The sequence below is a fragment of the Mustelus asterias genome, chromosome 4 (assembly GCF_964213995.1).
Source record: "Mustelus asterias chromosome 4, sMusAst1.hap1.1, whole genome shotgun sequence".
Taxonomy (NCBI): Eukaryota; Metazoa; Chordata; class Chondrichthyes; order Carcharhiniformes; family Triakidae; genus Mustelus; species Mustelus asterias.
In genome coordinates, this window is record NC_135804.1 from 140,151,400 (window position 1) to 140,171,648 (window position 20,249).

The following is a 20,249-nucleotide window of genomic DNA, read 5'->3' on the forward strand; positions in this document are numbered from 1 at the left end:
CCAAACTTAATAGTGCATCTGTAAATAAGGCAAAGTGATGTAAGTGCAAAAATACTAAAAAGATAAAATGGAAGGTTCTGTATCTGAGTTCGTGCAACATTTGTAACACAATGGACAAATTGTTAAATAGAAATAAACATGTATGATGTGATGGCCATTACAGAGGTAAGGTATCAGGGTGACCACAGCTGGGACCTGAATATTAAAGGGTATTTGCCATTTCAAAAAGATAGCAAGCTAGAAAAGGGTGGTAGGGTAGCTTTGTTAATTAGGGATGTCATTTGTACAGTAATGAGAGAGAACCTTAGCTCGAAAAGGCAAGTTGCAGAATCAGTTTGGGTAGAGACAAGGAATAGGAAATCTAAGAGGTGGTTTGTGGGAGCAGTCTAAAGGCCCCCTAACAGCAATTACATGGTAGGACAGGGTAAACAGGAAGAGATAAATGGGCCATATAAAACAAAAGTACAGCAATAATCATCAGACATAGGAGCAGAATTAGACCACTCGGCCCATCGAGTCTGCTCCGCCATTCAATCATGGCTGATTTTTTTCTCATCCCCATTCTCCTGCCTTTTCCCCATAACCCCTGACCCCCTTATTAATCAAGAACCTATCTATCTCTGTCTTAAAGACACTCAGTGACCTGGCCTCCACAGCCTTCTATGGCAAAGAGTTCCACAGATTCTCTGGCTGAAGAAATAGTTATGGGTGTCTTTAGTGTACACATAGATTAAGTGAATCAGATTGTGAACTCATGTTCCAGGCTACCTTTGCCACAATCTATTTGTGACAATTTCTTAGGGCAGTACTTTCTACAGCCAACCGGAGAACAGGCTATTCTGGATCTGGTAATGAGTAATGAGGCAGAATTAATCAATAACTTCATGGTAAAGGAGCCTCTAAGTAACAGTAATAACATGATAGAATTTCACATTCAGTTTGAAGGAGAGTCTAAGACTAGTGTTTTAAAGCCGAACAAAGGTTAGGGTAGCAGATCTAGTTAAGTGAATTGGGAAACCAGGTTAAAGGGTAGAACAGTAGAGATGCAGTGACAGACTTTTGAAGAGATATTTAATAACTCTCAGCAAAGATATTTAGGTTAAGGAGATTAGCGGGGTAAACGTGTGGGGTTACGGGGATAGGGTGGGGGGTGGTCCTGTTTAAGATGCTCTGTCAGAGAGTCGGTGCTGACTCGATGAGCCGAATGGCCCCCTTTCTGCACTGTAGGGATTCTGTGATTCATCTCCGTGAGAGAGAAAGAGCCTTTGAGAGAGATTAATCATCCGTGGTTGAATAAGGAAGCTAAGGATAGCATCAAATCAAAAGAAATACTGTACAAATCTGCAAGGATTGGTGATGGTCAGGAGATTGGGCAAATTTTAGAAAAACAGAAAAGAATGACTCCGTCGTCGATGGAGACGGGAGAGGTGCTGGAGGATTGCGGATGTGGTTCCTATTTTCAAGAAGGGGAATAGGGATAGCCCAGGTAATTACCGACCGGTGAGTCTAACCTCAGTCTAAACTGATGGAGAAGATCCTGAGGGACAGGATATATGAGCATTTAGAGAGGTTTAGTATGCTCAAGAATACTCAGCATGGCTTTGTCAAGGGCAGATCGTGCCTTACGAGCCTGGTGGAGTTCTTCGAAAATGTGACTAAACACATTGACGAAGGGAAGGCGGTAGATGTGGTTTATATGGATTTTAGCAAGGCGTTCGATAAGGTCCCCCATGCAAGGCTTCTGGAAAAAGTGAGAGGGCATGGGATCCAAGGGGCTGCTGCCCGGTGGATCCAGAACTGGCTTGCCCAAAGGAGGCAGAGAGTGGGTATAGATGGGTCTTTTTCTAAATGGAGGTCGGTCACCAGTGGTGTGCCCCAGGGATCTGTTCTGGGACCCTTGCTGTTTGTCATTTTCATAAATGACCTGGATGAGGAAGCAGAGGGATGGGTTGGTAAGTTTGCCGACGAGACGAAGGTTGGTGGGGTTGTGGATAGTCTGGAGGGATGTCAGAAGTTACAGAGGGACATAGATAGGATGCAAAACTGGGCGGAGAAGTGGCAGATGGACTTCAACCCAGATAAATGCGTCGTGGTCCATTTTGGTAGGTCAAATGGGATGAAGGAGTACAATATAAAGGGAAAGACTCTTAGTACTGGAGAGGATCAGAAGGACCTTGGGGTCCGGGTCCATAGGACTCTAAAATCAGCCCCGCAGGTGGAGAAGGCGTATGGTGTGCTGGCCTTTATCAATTGAGGGATTGAGTTTAGGAGTCTGGGGATAATGATGCAGCTATATAAGACCCTCGTCAGACCCCACTTGGAGTACTGTGCTCAGTTCTGGTCGCCTCACTATAGGAAGGATGTGGAAAAGATTGAAAGGGTGCAGAGGAGATTTACAAGGATGTTGCCTGGATTGAGTGGCATGCCTTATGAGGATAGGTTGAGGGAGCTCGGTCTTTTCTCCTTGGAGAGACGAAGGATGAGAGGAGACCTAATAGAGGTGTGTAAGATATTGAGAGGCATAGATCGGGTGGACTCTCAGAGGCTTTTTCCCAGGGTGGAAATGTCTGCTACGAGGGGACACAAGTTTAAGGTGCTGGGGGGTAGGTACAGGGGAGATGTTAGGGGTAAGTTTTTCACACAGAGGGTGGTGGGCGAGTGGAATCGGCTGCCGTCAGTGGTGGTGGAGGCGAACTCAATAGGGTCTTTTAAGAGACTCCTGGATGAGTACATGGAGCTTAATAGGATGGAGGGTTATAGGTAGGTCTAGAAGGTAGGGATGTGTTCGGCACAACTTGTGGGCCGAAGGGCCTGTTTGTGCTGTAGTTTTTCTATGTTTCTATGAAAGCTAAAGAGGGAGAAAGTAGACAACGAAAGAAAGCTCACTCGTGATATAAAAACAGATATTAAGAATTTCTACAAGTAAATAGGAAAATAGTAACTAAAGCTACAGTAGGTCCTCTTGTGAATGAGTTTGGGGAATTGATAATGGTTGAACAGGTATTTGGTGACTGCTTTCACTGTGGCAGACTTAGAAAACTTTCCAAAGATAGTGGTGAAAGGGAGGGAGCAACTTAAAACAATCCCCCTCACCAGGAAAAAGGTGCTGGGAAAAGTATGAGACCTAACGGCTGACAAGTCCCCAGGACCAGATGACTTGCATCCTAGGGTCTTGAAAGAAGAGTTAGTACAGACATTGGTTATAATCCCCCAAAATTCCTTAGATTCTGGAAGGGTTCCGTGGATTGGAAAATAACTAATATAACACCTTTATTCATGAAAGGAGGGAGACTATGAAACTATAGACCAGTTAGCCTAACATCTGTCATGGTAAATTGCTAGAATCCATTATTAAAGAGGTTATAGCAGTGATACTTCAAAAATTACGATTTGATCAGGCAGAGTCAATATGGGTTTGTGAAAGGGAGATCATGTTTAATACATTTATCAGAGTTTTTTTGAAGTAACAAGCAAGGTGGATAAAGGGGAACCTCTAGATGTGATCTACTTGGATTTCCAGAAGTCATTTGATAAGTTACCGCATCAAAAGTTAAAACACAAAATAAGCTTATACAGTGTAGGGGCATGGATAAAGGATGGGTAGGCTAACAGGAAGCAGAGAGTAGGGTTTTTCAGGTTTGGCAGGCTGTAACTAGTGGTGTGCAAAAGGATCAGTGCTGAGGCCTCAACTATTTACAATCTACATCAAGATTTGGATCAAAGGATTGAATGTACGGTAACTAAATTTGACGATGCCACCAAAATAGGCAGCAAAGCAAGTTGCCACAAGGAGGTAGAGAGTATGCAAAAGCTTATAGATAAAAAGAAAGGCAGATGGAGTATAATGTAGGAAAATAGAAAAACAGTACACTATTTAAACAGAGAGATTGCAGAACTTGGGGGTACAGAGGGATCTGGGTGTCCTGGTACATAAATCACAAAAGGTTAGTTTGCAGATACAGCAAGTGATTGGGACGGCAAATGGAATGTTGGTGTTTATTACAAGGGAAATATAAAAGTAGAGAAGTTATACCTCAGCTATCCAGGGACATCTGGCTAACTGCCTACAGTTACAATCTCCTTATTTGAAAAATACAGTTGCATTCGAAGCAGTTCAGAGAAGGTTCACTCGACTCATTCCTCAGGTGAGGAGCTTATTTTATGAAGAAAGGCTGGATAGATTGGGCCAATACTCATTGGAGTTTCGAAGATTGAGATGTGATCTTGTTGAAATATATAAAGATCCTGAAGGGATCTGATAGGATGTTTCCTCTCGTGGGAGAGACCCGGGGACACCGGGAGGAGAAAGTTTCTCTCAAAAGGTCATTTGTCTTTGAAATTCTCTTTTTCCAGAAAGCAGTGGAGGTTGGGTCACTGAAGTTATTCAAAGCTGAGTTGGACAGATTTTTGATTGAAAAAACGGGAGTCAAGGGTTACGGGAGTCAAGGGTTACGGGAGTCAAGGGTTACGGGAGGGGCTGGTGACAAAGTGGAGCTGAGACACAACCAGTTTAGCCATGATCTTACTGAATGGCGGAGCAGGCTCGAGGGGCTGAATGGCCTACTCCTGCTCCCAAGTCCTATGTACCTATGGCCCTGCACATTCCTGTGGCGCTATTTTGGTGTGACATCTGTCCTTGTATCTCAGTGTCGTTGGATTGGGCACTTGGACAGGTCTGAAGCTGAGGCACCGGGAAAGCGGCAGACCCGGCACTCATTTTGTCAATTTCCCTGATTTGTGTTTCCTTAAAATGGGGTCAGGAAATGCAAACTCAGTTTCTCCCTCCACAGATGCTGCCAGACCTGCTGAGTATATCTGGCATTTTCTATTTATATATTCGGGAAAAGGTTATTTCACGATGACGGAACAGGCAGACAGAAGGTACTGCTCATGTCCTCATTGGCACCAGCCTTCAGCTGCCTGGATCCTAACCTCCCTTAACCTCTCCGCCCCTTTTTCCTCCTTTAAGACAGTCCTCAAAACATTCCTTTTTGCCAAACTTTTATCCATGTACCCTAAGTGCCTTTTATTTTAACTTTTATTTTATAATGTCTCGGGGTGCTTTACTTCATTACGTTAAAGGTGCTATATAAAGACCAGTTGTTGCATTGTCATTGCTCTGAATGTCATTCAGCTGGACCAGACCAGGTTTTAATCTGCAGCTGAAATGCTCCACCTGGTGGCTCAACTAAGAATCGACATGCTGAAATAAACCTGGTAAGAAGTCTTACAACACCAGGTTAAAGTCTAACAGGTTTATTTGGTAGCACAAGCCACGAGCTTTCGGAGCGCTGCCCCTTCATCAGGTGAGTGGGAGTTCTGGTCACAAACAGGGCATATAAAGACACAAACTCAATTTACAAAATAATGGTTGGAATGCGAGTCTTTACAGGTAATCAAGTCTTAAAGGTACAGACAATGTGAGTGGATCTCCACTCCAATCTCGTAAAGACTCGCATTCCAACCATTATTTTGTAAATTGAGTTTGTGTCTTTATATGCCCTGTTTGTGACCAGAACTCCCACTCACCTGATGAAGGGGCAGCGCTCCGACAGCTAGTGGCTTGTACTACCAAATAAACCTGTTGGACTTTAACCTGGTTTTGTGAGACTTCTTACTGTGTTTACCCCAGTCCAACGCCGGTATCTCCACATCATGAAATAAACCTGCTCAGTTAAATCAACAATGTCTGGAAATATATTTGACGGTAAAACTAGGCCTGGTAGCAAACATTCTCTGAGATAATGTTGACCTGACAGGATCGAATCGGCTATTTGTTTTAAGCTCAGGAGCAGCACGGTGGCACAGTGGTTAGCACTGCTGCCTCACAGCGCCAGGGACCCGGGTTCAAATCCGGCCTCAGTTCACTGTCTGTGTGGAGTTTGCACGTTCTCCCCGTGTCTGCGTGGGTTTCCTCCGGGTGCTCCGGTTTCCTCCCACAGTCCAAAGATGTGCAGGTTAGGTTGATTGGCCATGCTAAATTGCCCCTTAGTGTCAGGGGATTAGCGGGGTAAATACGTGGGTTTACGGGGATAGGGCCTGGGTGGGATTGTGGTCAGTGTGGACTCGATGGGCTGAATGGCCTCCATCTGCACTGTAGGAATTCTATGATTCTTCCCCAGAGAGTTTGATCTATTACGTTTGGACAGTGTTGTAACAATTAAGAACATCTTTCCAAAACATGAAGGTATGAGATGTTGTGGCATGTGATTTGTTCCTTCCCCCTTTCAGTCGGAAAGGAAGAAGTTGCATTTAGATAGCGACTGTGTCCTGTCTTGGGAGCACAGAAACTAATTTGGGCAGAGCAGGGTGCTGCACATAGCAAATAATAATATGACCAGATCATGGTTGGTGGTTGTACTGAAACTTGGGACAGTGTGGGATCTTGCAGGGTTTTCATCTGTAGCTGAATTGCTCCACCTGGTGGCCCAATTAAGAATTGATTAAATGAATGAAACTTGCTAAGCAAGATCCAATCAAGTTCAGGAGGAAAGGGCAGGAGAAAATTTGCCCAAGATCTTCCAGTTTCCACATTGTCAGAGACCGGACATACCCCAGAGGATGCACTCTCTCCCCGGGGAAGAGTGACTCCCGATAGTCAATCCCCCAACTCCCTGGAACCCTCCCGAAAAAGTCTCCAATTCACTTTTCTCCCAGGAGATGATGGGCAGAAAAATCCTAATGTAACATCTAGGTAACTGTATGTGACAGCCCAGTCACCCACAGATACACCCCCCCAATCCAACTTAACTAGCCCCAAATCCTATTCCTCACCCCCCCTCCACCCGACCCAACCTGACTAGCTCCTACTCTGACTACCCCCAACCCTCCTAAACATTCACCCACCTGCCAGCTATCCACCTCTCCCATCTGCCACCCGACCCTCTTACCCAATTAGCTTACCCACCCTACCCCCTTCCTTGCCATACTCATCCTACCCATGCTGGGGTGGCACAGTGGTTAGCACTGCTGCCTCACAGCTCCAGGGACCAAGGTTCAACTCCCGTCTTGGGTCACTGTCTGTGTGGAGTCTGCACATTCTGTCTGTGTCTGCGTGGGTTTCCTTCAGTGCTCTGTTCTCCTCCCATAGTTCGAAAGACGTGCTGGTTAGGGTGCACTGGCTATGCTAAATTCTCCCTCAGTGTACCCGAACAGGTGCCGGAGTGTGGAGAGTAGAGGATTTTCACAGCAACTTCATTGCGGTGTTAATGTCAGCCTACTTGTGACACTAATAAATAAACTTTTGAAAACCTTTACCACCCAACCACCTTATCCTACACTTAGCTTCTCTGCGTAGCTTTTCAAAGAAGCTTTGGGACATTTAAACTCTTTACTGACCAGAATTCAGCAGCTATTGCTGGAAAAGGGAGCATGGCTCCTATGCCAATTCTCACCATTGCTCTCTCTGACATCTGCTGCCCCGAGACGGGGTCTGGAAGGATCCCCCATCGGAAGATTGCTCCAAAAAATCGGAAGTAAATAAGCGCCAATTATCTGTTTGATCTGGATGGGTAGGGGGGTGGGATTTGGGCCAATATTCTGGCCCAAATCCACTGTCTACTGAGCCACACAGAATAGAAAGATCCCATAAGACATCTCTGTTTGGGAACTTTCAGCTGGAATGGTGCCTCAGCTAAAGACGGGAAAAGGAAGAGCTTTGCTCCAACTCGGAACTGAAACCAGTCAACCCCTGTTAGAAAGCGCGCCAGTCTGGACACTGGGTGTAGAATGGGATCCACTTTGGGCAGTCTGCTCAGTCTCAGAGAGTGGCACAGTGGTTAGCACTGCTGCCTCACAGCGCCAGGGTCCTGTGTTCGATTCCTGGCTTGGGTCACTGTCTGTGTGGAGTTTGCACATTCTCCCCATGTCTGCGTGGGTTTTCTCCGGGTGCTCCAGTTTCCTCCCACAGTCCAAAGATGTGCAGGTTAGGTGGATTGGCCATGCTATATTGTCCCTTAGTGTCAGGGGGATGAGCTAGGGTAAATACATGGGGTTCTGGGGATATGACCTGGATGGGATTGTGGTTGGTACAGACCCGATGGGCCGAATGGCCTTCTCCTCCCTAGAGATGATTCTATCCCCACATAGAATCCCAACATGATTCTATGATTGGCCACTGAAGTGAGGTACCAAAGAACTATTATAACATCAGTTTATACAGAGCCTTTAATCCACCAAAGCCACTCGGTGACCAAAGGCTTGGTTAAAGCAGCAGGGTTTATGTAATCCTTTAAACTGGAAATTCAGGTAGAGAGATGGAGAGAGGAGTAGGGAGAGTATTCCAGAGCTTAAAGCCAAAGTAATTGAAGGCATGGTCGCCAGTGGTGGTGTGATTCACACACGAGGCCGGAATTAGACAAGCGCAGATACCTCGAGAGAGGTGTAGGGCTGATAATTTACAGAGTTAGGGAAAGGGTAAGCCACAGAGGGATTTGGGAACAAGGATGAGAATTTTACCAACAAGGCATCGCTTGACCAAGTGATGAACGGGTAACCTGGCAGGGGGCAGTGCCCATTGGGAGAATGATGATGTCAGAGGGAAGAATGAGAGGCTGGCACAGAAAGGAGAGCGGGATGGAGAAATTCACTCAGAATCAGATACTTACTTTGGCATTGTGTAAGAGCACCGTCAGCAGTCGGTACGAGTCCAGCTTTCTCTGTGCTAACACCAGCTTCCTGTCCTCCCATGCAGTCGCCTCCTTCTGCTCTTTTTCATTCCCCATTTTTATCTTCCACTGTTTGCGCAGTTGATGTCTCTCCTCCCGCTCTTTCTGCCTATGTTCCCTCCTCCTCAGCTTCTCTTTCCGTCTCCTCTCCCTTTCCCGTTCGTCTTCCCTACGTTTCCTGAAGGCAACAGTCCAGAAAGTCAACATGAGTTTACACAGAACCGTTCTGGGCATCTCGAGTTTCTTCAATGTTCACGTGAATATAAAATTCATAAAACATACTTCCCCCTCAAATGAAGAGTTCTGGTCACATCCCCTTTTGAACACAACTTTACCTGTGAGCTAACACAACAACCACATTTATCTTGGATGGAAAACAGCTGGAGAATGCTGCTCGTTAAAATTCAGTCGGCCGAATTAAGAAAACTCAGGAAATCCAGTTCTGTTTTAAGCACACAAGTATGGTGGCACAATGGTTAACACTGCCGCCTCACAGCACCAGGGACCTGGGTTCGATTCCCGGCTTGGGTCACTGTCTGTGCGGAGTCTGCACATTCTACCCGTGTCTGTGTGGGTCTCCTCCGGGTGCTCCGGTTTCCTTCCACAGTCTGAAAGACGTGCTGGTTAGGTGCATTGGCCATGCTAAATTCTCCCTCAGTGTACCCGAACAGGCGCCGGAGTGTGGCGGCTCGGGGATTTTCACAGTAACTTCATTGCAGTGTTAACGTAAGCCTACTTTGAAGACTAAACCTAGTGTATGTGCTCGATCAGAAGACACAGAGCGGGATTTTACAGCCTCTCTCGCCTGAAACTGTAAAATCCCGCCCGAGGACAATGGACCTTCCCATTGTCCACCTCTCGCCCGCTCCGATTCCCATGGCAGGCGGAGCAGTAAGTTTCCGGTCACAGTGCATCATACAGAGTTACCATGGGAATGTTCTTATAAATAATGTTTCACGATGCTTCCGTCTTTTCCTGCACGAGAGAAAGAATCTAATAGTTGTTATGTAAAATTATGCCTCAAATCGCATTCTTTCTTCACAACTCTCTTTAAAAGCTACCTCTTTGACTCAGTTTTTGGTTACGCTTCCTCATGACTCCTCCTTTGATTCAGTGTCCATTTTTAACAGTTTATGCCTCTATAAAGTGCCTCCTCGGGACATCTGTCTCTGCTAAAGGCATTCTTACAAGTGCAACTTACTGTTGTAGTGGAGTAGGGCCTTGTGGCACAGTGGTAGCAGTGTCCCTACCTCTGGACCTGAAGCTCCAGCTACAAATCCAACTCCATGATTCTTTGGCCATGGAAGGAATGTTCAACGTGGTTCAACGGGCTGATAATCAGCTCGGGAATCCTTCCCCCACTATTCCTCAAAAAGGGAAAAAAGTGTGTGTGTGTGTGAGAGAAGATATGCTAAAAAATGTAGCAGAATAAGTGAGGGATGTATGTACCATATAACTTAGTGAAATACATGTGGCTTGCAGAATTATGTTTTCAACTATTCTTGGCCTGAAGTCTTCAGACTGAAAGGAAACAATTTTAATATAGAAAATAGAAGCAGGAGTAGGCCATTCAGCCCTTCAAGCTTAACCTAATGTACTAGCCAGGAAGCTGACAGCACTGGGTGTAACACTGATTTTACACCCTACAAGCTCTATTATAATTGACGGCAGTGATATTGGGTGGAAGATGAAACTAGCATTTCATCTGATCTTGAAGAATTTTACAGCCACGTTTGTTAGGCTAAAATTACCACTGCCCACCTTACAGAGTGGTCCTGTAAAATTGCAATTAAAATGCATATTAAGGATGAGACTTCTCTGTGTGGGAGGTGTTGAGAGAGTTCAGTTTGTTACTTTTGGATAAGTACAACAATCAAGAGTTGTACCTGCAGTATATGAAATAGAGAATCGTAGAGTGATAAAGATTTACAGCTTGGAAACAGGCCCTTCAGCCCAACTTGTCCATGCTGCCCCTTTTTTAACCCCTAAGCTGGTCCCAATCGCCCGCGTTTGGCCCATATCCCTCTGTTATCCATATTACAATTACTTTTTCTTGAAAAATAGAACTTGCTTTCATATGGTTTGGATTAAGTGAGTGGGCAGAAACTTGGCAGATGGAATATAATGAAGGAAAATGTGAAGTTTTGCACTTTGGTAGGAAGAATAAAGGAGCTGAATATTATTTAAATGGAGAAAGACTGCAGTACAAAGGGATTTAGGGGTCCTCGTGCATAGAGCACAAAAAGCTAACATGCAAGTTCAGCAGGTAACTGGGAAGGCAAATGAGAACATAAGAACTAGGAGCAGGAGTAGGCCATCTGGCCCCTCGCGCCTGCTGGGCCATTCAATAAGAACATGGCTGATCTTTTTGTGGACTCAACTCCACTTACCCGCCTGCTCACCATAACCCTTAATTCCTTTACTGTTCAAACATTTATCTATCCTTGCCTTAAAAACATTCAATGAGGTAGCTTCAACTGCTTCACTGGGCAGGGAATTCCACAGATTCACAACCCTTTGTGTGAAGAAGTTCCTCCTCAACCCCGTCCTAAATCTGCTTCCCCTTATTTTGAGGCCATGCCCCCTAGTTCTAGTTTCACCCGCCAGTGGAAACAACTTCTCTGCTTCTATCTTATCTATTCTCTTCATAATCTTATATGTTTCTATAAGATCTCCCCTCACTCTTCTGAATTCCAATGAGTATAGCCCCAGTCTACTCAGTCTCTCCTCATAAGCCAACCCTCTCAACTCCAGAATCAACCTAGTGAATCTCCTCTGCACCCCCTCCAGTGCCAGTATATCCTTTCTCAAGTAAGGAGACCAAAACTGTACACAGTACTCCAGGTGTGGCCTCACCAGCATCTTATACAGCTGCAACATAACCTCCCTGTTTTTAAACTCCATGCCTCTAGCAATGAAGGACAAAATTCCATTTGCTTTCTTAATTACCTGCTGCACCTGCAAACTAACTCCTTGAGATTCCTGCACAAGGACACCCAGGTCTCTCTGCACAGCAGCATGCTGCAATTTTTTACCATTTAAATGATAGTCCATTTTGCTGTTATTCCTACCAAAATGGATGACCTCACATTTACCAACATTGTACTCCATCTGCCAGACCCTCGCCCACTCATTTCGACTATCTATATCCCTTTGCAGACTTTCAGCGTCCTCTGCACACTTTGCTCTGCCACTCATCTTAGTGTCATCTGCGAATTTTGACACACTACATTTGGTCCCCAACTCCAAATCATCTATGTAAATCGTAAACAATTGCGGTCCCAACACTGATCCCTGAGGCACACCACTAGTCACTGATCGCCAACTTTTTGATCCCCACTCTTTGCTTTGGAATGTTGTCTTTTAATTCAAAGGGAATGGAATATAAAAATAGGGAAGTCTTTCTAGACTATACAAGGCACCAGTTAGACCACACCTGGAATACTGTGAACAGTTTTAGTCCCCTTATCTAAGAAAAGATATATTGACATTGGAGGCAGTCCAGAGAAGGTTCACTAGGTTGATCCTGGGTATGGAGGGATTTCCTTATGATGGGAGGTTGAGTAGGTTGGGCCTGTATTCATTGGCGTTTAGAAGAATGGGAGGCGACCTTATTGAGACATATCAGATTCTCAGGGGGCTTGACAGGGTAGATGCTGAGAGGTTGTTTCCCCTTGTGGGAGAGTCTAGACCAGAGGGCATCATCTCAGAGTAAGGGGACACCCATTTAAAACAGAGATGAGGAGGAATTTCTTCTCTCAGAGGGCAGTGAATCTGTGGAAGTCTTTACCGTAGAGGCTGGATCATTGAGTATGTTTAAGCTGAGATAGTAAGAAGTTTAACAACACCAGGTTAAAGTCCAACAGGTTTATTTGGTAGCAAAAGCCCCTTGGGGCTCCGAAAGCTTGTGTGGCTTTTGCTACCAAATAAACCTGTTGGACTTTAACCTGGTGTTGTTAAACTTCTTACTGTGTTTACCCCAGTCCAACGCTGGCATCTCCACATCATAAGCTGAGATAGGCAGATTTTTAATCAGTCGGGGAATCAAGGGTTATGGGGATAAGGCAGGAAGTGGAGTTGAGGATTATCATATCAAATCAGTCATGATCTCATTGAATGGCAGAGCAGGATCGATGGGCTGAATGGCCTACTTCTGCTCCTACGTCTTATGGTCTCATGTTCTTACGGTATGCATCATATCCTCAAGATAACTGTTTTGTCAGAAAACCTAGGAATTAATTTGTGCAGCAGAGGATAGAAATGGCCAGTTAATCTATTTTGCTGCTGGTGATTGAAAGATGCAACTTGGGAGTTCAGTGACACGAGATCGTGTCCCCACTGAACAGATTGATGTTCCACTAATTTAACATCGTCTCCAAACCGCAGTTAAGGTTTCAGAACAAAGACCTTGCAGATTTTTGATGACATTTTCAAACGTCGACTCTGTTTCTCTCTCCACAGAGGCTACCAGACCTGCTGAGATTTTCCAGCATTTTCTGTGTTTATTTCTGATTCCAGCATCCACAATATTTTGCTCTTGCAAAAGTATCCCGTATGCCTTCTTGATTAATAAGGGGATCAGGGGTTATGGGGAAAAGGCAGGAGAATGGGAAGGAGAAAAGAAATCAGCCATGATTGAATGGTGGAGCAGATTCAATGGGCCGAGTGGCCTAATTCTGCTCCTATGTCTTATGGTCTTAACCAGCTGATTTGCCTGTCCTGGCACCTTCCGGGGTTACCTTTTACCTTATAGTCCGAGGTCTCTCTGCTACTCTACACTTCTCCGTATCCTACCATTTATTGAGTGTTTCCTTGCTTTTTATGTCTTCCTCTAATGCATTACCTCACACTTCTCTGGTCTGAATTCCATTTGCCTCTTATCTGCCCACTTCATCATTCCATTGATATATTCCAGTATCTACTGCTTTATCATCACTGGTTGTCCACACAGCCAGATCCTGTATCGATTCTAAACTTCTTAATCATATCCCTCATTGATATGTACCACAAAAAGTCCTGAATTCTGCGGAACACCACAGGGAACAGCCCTCCAATCACAAAAACACCCAGCCACCATTACCCTTTGCTTCTAACCTCCGAGTCAATTTTGGAGCAAACTTGCCACTTTCACTTGCATCCCGCAGGCTTGTGCCTTTTTGGCATGTAGCTAAAGCCAAATCTGATTCTGTCCTCATCCATCATCCACACAAACATCTACCAACTCGAGACACTGGAATAGTAATCCGAAGCAAAAAAACAACCCTTACTCATTGCCCTTCCTCTATAATACCTAAATGTGAAAACTAATTCTAGCAGCCCCCTCTGACTCTCTTATTCTTTTGTGGGGCATTGACGTCACTGGCGAGGCCAGAATTTTTACTGCCCATCCCTAATTGTCCTTGAGAAGGTGGAGGTGATCCACCTTCTTGAACTGCTGCAGTCCATGTAGCGTAGGTATTGTAGAGCTGAACTCAAGAGTTGAGGCGAGAGTGACTGCCCTTTGATCTAGTGCGGCCTCATAAAACTGGAGTCAATGGGAATCAGGGGGAGACCTCTTCACTGGTTGGTGTGGGCTAATGCACTATAATCCTTTTCTCTATAATTTAGCCCATTAAGCAATGTGCTCAGTCACCCAGCAATTTGGATTTAAGGTCATAATTGAGTCTATTTATTTGAAATTCCTCAGCTAAATCCTACTTGCCCAGATGTAGCCAACAAATCCTCAAAATTAATTCCCAATCATGCAAACAACATTTATTATTCAATTATATTCCAAACGTAAGCAGTGAAGCCAAAAAAGGGCGGCACGGTAGCACAGTGGTTAGCACTGCTGCTTCACAGCTCCAGGGACCTGGGTTCGATTCCTGGCTTGGGTCACTGTGTGTGCGGAGTTTGCACATTCTCCTCGTGTCTGCGTGGGTTTCCTCCGGGTGCTCCGGTTTCCTCCCACGGTCCAAAGGTGTGCGGGTTAGGTTGATTGGCCATGCTAAAAAGAAATTGCCCTATTAGTGTCCTGGGATGCGTAGATTAGAGGGATTAGCGGGTAAAATATGTAAGGATATGGGGGTAGGGCCTGGGTGGGATTGTGGTCGGTGCAGACTCGATGGGCCGAATGGCCCCTTTCTGTACTGTAGGGTTTCTATGAAATATTAAAATGCATATCAATTCTTTAACTGTTTTAGCCAATGTACTTCTTGGAGATGGGCAAAGTAAGTTTGCGTGTACTGTAAGCTTTAAGATATAATTTAGTCCCCCCCTCAACCTTCATAGATCAAACTATTGATATGTGGCGATGGAGCAGCCTCACAGTGCCAGGACCCGGGTTCGATTCCCGGCTTGTCTGTGCGGAGTCTGCACGTTCTCCCCATGTCTACGTGGGTTTCCTCCGGGTGCTCTGGTTTCCTCCCACAGTCCGAAAGACGTGCTGGTTAGGTGCATCGGCCATGCTAAATTCTCCCTCAGTGTACCCGAACAGGCACTGGAGTGTGGCGACTAGGGGATTCTCACAGTAACTTCATTGCAGTGTTAACGTAAGCCTACTTGTGACAATAATAAATAAACTAAATAGGCACCCAACGCAAATGCCATCATGGGATCATTTGCTGACTAATTTTGGAAGTGTCTGATAGCTTCTGCCGATATGAATCCAGAGAACCCGACAGTGAATGTCCCTCGCCAGCACAAATCAGTTCAGCCGCTGCTTTCTATGACTTTCCTGACCAGTGGCCCTGCCTCTGTGTTCAAATCAAAAAAGAAATTCTGTAAGTGCTGCCAACCTATATAACGAAAATAAAACTGATCCTCGCCAACCCAGCAATTAGGCAGGTTAAACATTAAAGCACCATAGGTTGGAAGGCACCAGGGCACAGCAACATTAACCACTGTCAAATACATTACCTCCCAGAACCACACCACACAGGCAGTCGCTCACTAATTAACCACACTGGACTGTGCAAAGTAAACTATTGCATACAAAACTATCCCTAATACAATGGGTTTCTGCCACTAATTTTGCTGACTGAATATTGGAAACGTTCATTTTATATTTAGACCATAAGATCATAAGACCTAGGAGCAGAATTAGGCCACTCGGCCCATCGAGTCTGCTCCGCCATTCAATCATGGCTGATATTTTTCTCATCCCCATTCTCCTGCCCTTTTCCCATAAGTCCTGATCCTCTTATTAATCAAGAACCTATCTATCTCTGTCTTAAAGATAGTCAATGACCTGGCCTCCACAGTCTTCTGGGGCGGCACGGTAGCACAGTGGTTAGCACTGCTGCTTCACAGCTCCAGGGACCTGGGTTCGATTCCCGGCTTGGGTCACTGTCTGTGTGGAGTTTGCACATTCTCCTCGTGTCTGCGTGGGTTTCCTCCGGGTGCTCCGGTTTCCTCCCACAGTCCAAAGATGTGCGGGTTAGGTTGATTGGCCAGGTTAAAAAAAAAAAAATTGCCCCTTAGAGTCCTGAGATGCGTAGGTTAGAGGGATTAGCGGGTAAATATGTAGGGATATGGGGGTAGGGCCTGGGTGGGATTGTGTTCGGTGCAGACTCGATGGGCCGAAGGGCCTCCTTCTGCACTGTAGGGTTTCTATGGTTTTCTGTGGCAATGAGTTCCACAGATTCACCACTCTCTGGCTGAAGAAATTCCTCCTCATCTCTGTTTTAAAGGATCGTCCCTTTAGCCTGAGGTTGTGCCCTCGGGTTCTAGTTTTTCCTACTAGTGGAAACATCCTCCCCACGTCCACTCTATCCAGGCCTCGCAGTATCCTCCAAGTTTCAATAAGATCCCCCCTCATCCTTCTAAACTCCAACGAGTACAGACCCAGAGTCCTCCTAATGACCTCTTCCTAATGAACACTTCACCAGCCTGGGCACAACTTAACAAAAAAAAAGACATAACAATCCCAGGCATCTCCCCAAAAAAGCTGATTTACCGCTCTGCCTCCTTGGCCTGTTCCTCTTCCTTGTCCCTGCGTTTTTGTTCCTCCCGCTGTTTCTCCAGCTCCTGAAGCTTTAACCTCTCCAGGTTCCGCTTTTCAATGGCCGAGTCGCTCAGATGCTTGGTTGTGTCAAAGGTCACCTGGAAGAGAAAGTACGAGACTGGTCCCTGTACGAGTTACTGCACCTTAAAACAAGCACACATTAGGGATAAAGGTGATGTTCGTCACAAAGAAATCAGCGCAGAGTCAAACTGATCACGGCCCTCCACATCCAATATACAGAAAGATGCAAGCAGAACTAATTAATGAAATTGAAGGAAACTTGGAATAGTCCATAGGGAATCAAAGCCTAAAAATGTTCCCTTCCTTAGACTAAATAGCTATCTTTTTCCCCGTTACATAATCAGCCTCCATTGATATATGGCACTTTTAAACAGTAGTTCGGACTGACGGAAAGAAGACTTGCATTTATAAAGCATCATGACCATAGACATCTCAATGTGGTTTACAGCCAATGAAGTACTGTTGTCATTCGTCAGAAATGTGTGGAACTCTCTTCCCCAAAGCGCGGTGGAGGCTGTGTCATTGAATATATGATGTGGAGATGCCGGCGTTGGACTGGGGTAAACACAGTAAGAAGTTTAACAACACCAGGTTAAAGTCCAACAGGTTTATTTGGTAGCAAAAGCCACACAAGCTTTCGGAGCTGCAAGCCCCTTCTTCAGGTGAGTGGGAATTCTGTTCAAGGTGAAGAGAATTCCCACTCACCTGAAGAAGGGGCTTGCAGCTCCGAAAGCTTGTGTGGCTTTTGCTACCAAATAAACCTGTTGGACTTTAACCTGGTGTTGTTAAACTTCTTACTCATTGAATATACACAGTAAGAAGTCTCACAACACCAGGTTAAAGTCCAACAAATTTATTTGGTAACACAAGCTTTCGGAATGTCGCTCCTTCTTCAGGTGAAAGAAGGATTGACACTCCGAAAACTTGTGCTACCAAATAAACCTGTTGGACTTTAACCTGGTGTTGTGAGACTTCTTACTGTGCCTACCCCAGTTCAACACCGGCATTTCCACATCATTGAATATATACAAGGCTGAAATAAGCTCTCAGAAGACGGGCCATATGGATTCCAAAAGTTAACTCGATTTTCTCTCTCCACAGATGCTGCCAGACCTGCTGAATTTTTCCAGCATTTTCTGTTCTTGATACTCCAAGGCTGAGTTAGAGCTTTGATTGTCAAAGGTTAGACAGAAAAGTGGAGTTATGGCCACATTGATCAGTCATGGTCTTATTGAATGGCAGTGCAGGCTTGAGGGGCCAAATGGCCTACGCTTCCTCCTATTGCATATTTAAAGTCTATTTATTAGTGTCACACAAGTAGGCTTACATTAACACTGCAATTAAGTTACTGTGAAAATCCCCTAGTCGCCACACTCCAGCACCTGTTCGGGGACACCGAGGGAGATTTTAGCATGGCCAATGTCCCTAACCGGCACTGTGGACTGTGGGAGGAAACCGAAGCACCCGGGAAAAACCCACCCAGACACGGGGAGAACATACAGACTCCGCACAGATAGTGACCCAAGGACGGGAATTGAACCCGGGACCCTGGTGTTGTGAGGCAGCAGTGCTAACCACTGTGCCACCGTGCCGCCCAGTGATGCTATGTAGGAAATATAGCAGACAATTTGCACACAGCAACTCCCACAAACAGCAAAGTGATAATGACCAGATCACATGGTTTTTTTTTTATGACGTTGATTGAGAGTTAACTATTGTTCAGGACACCAGGGATAACTTCCCTGCTCTTTGTCAAAATAGTGATGTGGGATCTCTTACGCCCAAGCAAAGAGGGCACAGTTTAACGTCATATGCCAAAGGTGGCACCTCTAACAGTGTAGCATTCCCTCAGTACTGCACTGGGGTGTCAGTCTTGATTCTTGTACTCAAATCCTGTTGTGGGACTTGAACCTGGAATCTTGTGACTCAAAGAGATGACTGCTACCAACTGAGGTGCAGCTGACACTGATCATCTAGTCAAGATCCAGATGCTGAGGGAGAACGTAGCCGCATCCATATCTAACAAATGCAAGTATTTTAACACTATACCTTTATGTTACATGCCAGGGCTTTCCCATCATCCCCTTTGTGCATCAACTTCATTCCTCGTAAAGACTCCATCGCTTTCACAAAGCCCACATAATCCTGATATTGGACGTAAGCTTCGAAAGTGGGGAGCCCACCAAGACTAAACGTATGGTATTTCTTTCCTGTCATTTCCTCTCTATAGGGATCCAACATGGGAATGTCAACATTGCGAATCTCTCCAAACCTTCCAAAAACTTTTTGAAGGATCTCTTCCATTGGCTTCTCCCTGTTGAGCTGCTTTGAAGAAAGCCACTTGCAAGGCAGCCCTTCCATATGAATAGTGTCGGGCCTCTCACCGGGTAAGGCCTCATTCATGCAGTCAGAGCTCTGAAAGAAGGACTCCCAGTCACAAGGGCTTGGAAAGTTGACTTGGGTTACAACGGCCACAACCTTGGCTGTCTCGTTCATACCGTTCACTTGAATGGTTTTGTTGTTAAACTTTTCCCACACGGTTTGAACCTGGTTCTTATTTTCAACTTCCACTTCAAAGCGAACAAAGTCCATTGTACTTCGCAAGACTTTGAGCGAGGTAATCTGATCTGGGTACGCCATCTTCTTCAGGATCTCCATCACTTCCCAGTTTGAAATGAGCCTCGGGGACACCTTGGACTCGGGGAACATCACACTGATTGTCAGCCTTGCAATTGGTTTCAAGTACAGACACTGGGGAGCAAAGAGTTCCACTGCATCAGAAGTGTCAAACAGTCTTGTGGCTGCCATGGCAACATTAAGCTCTGCAGATAAAATAAAAAGGGTAAAATAATTGTTAGAAATAAAATTACATTCGTAAAATTTCCTGCACTTAAAATGACCATCAGTGCCAAGTAGAGTTTTTTTTATTCATTCGTGAGATATGGGCGTCGCTGGCTGGCTAGCATTTATTGTCCATCCCCAGTTGCGAGTCATCCACATTGCTGTGGCTCTGGAGTCACATGTAGGCCAGACCAGGTAAGGACGGCAGATTTCCTTCCCGAAAGGACATTAGTGAACCAGATGGGTTTTTCCGACAATCGACAATGGTTTCACGGTCATCAGTAGATTCTTAATTCCAGATATTTTGTATTGAATTCAAATTCTACCATCTGCCGTGGCAGGATTCCCAGAATCCCCAGAACATTACCTGAGTTTCTGGGTTAATAGCCTAGCGATAATACAACAAGGCCATCGCCTTCCCATAGTGTTATAGTGTCACATCGAGTTTAGTGTCATAGTGTCACATCCAGTGCCGAGGTCTATAAACTATCATTTATTTTCACTAACAGCTACATGTACTGTATGCATTTAGGGTGGCATGGTGGCACAGTGGTTAGCACTGCTGCCTCACAGCGCCAGAGACCCGGATTCGATTCCCGGCTTGGGTCACTGTCTGTATCGAGTTTGCACATTCTCCCTGTGTGTGGGTGTTCTCCGGGTGCTCCAGTTTCCTCCCACAATCCAAAAGATGTGCAGGTTAGGTGAATTGGCCATGCTAAATTCTCCCTCAGTGTACC

At 45.4% G+C, this 20,249-nt stretch overlaps 1 protein-coding gene across 4 annotated transcripts in view; it reads right to left on the reverse strand.

The window, feature by feature from the left end:
- The window catches only part of LOC144493014 (A-kinase anchor protein 17B-like), a 51,864-nt gene that overhangs the window by 7,940 nt on the left and 23,675 nt on the right, over positions 1–20,249 (reverse strand). For all 4 annotated transcript variants that reach the window (XM_078211808.1, XM_078211806.1, XM_078211805.1 and 1 more), the window contains exons 2-4: positions 18,721–19,493; positions 16,603–16,748; positions 8,607–8,844 (exon numbers count right to left, since the gene is read on the reverse strand). In XM_078211808.1, the coding sequence (XP_078067934.1) occupies positions 8,607–8,844; positions 16,603–16,748; positions 18,721–19,479 (1,143 nt within the window). In that variant the 5' untranslated portion in view covers positions 19,480–19,493. The remainder of the gene's footprint in view (positions 1–8,606; positions 8,845–16,602; positions 16,749–18,720; positions 19,494–20,249) is intronic.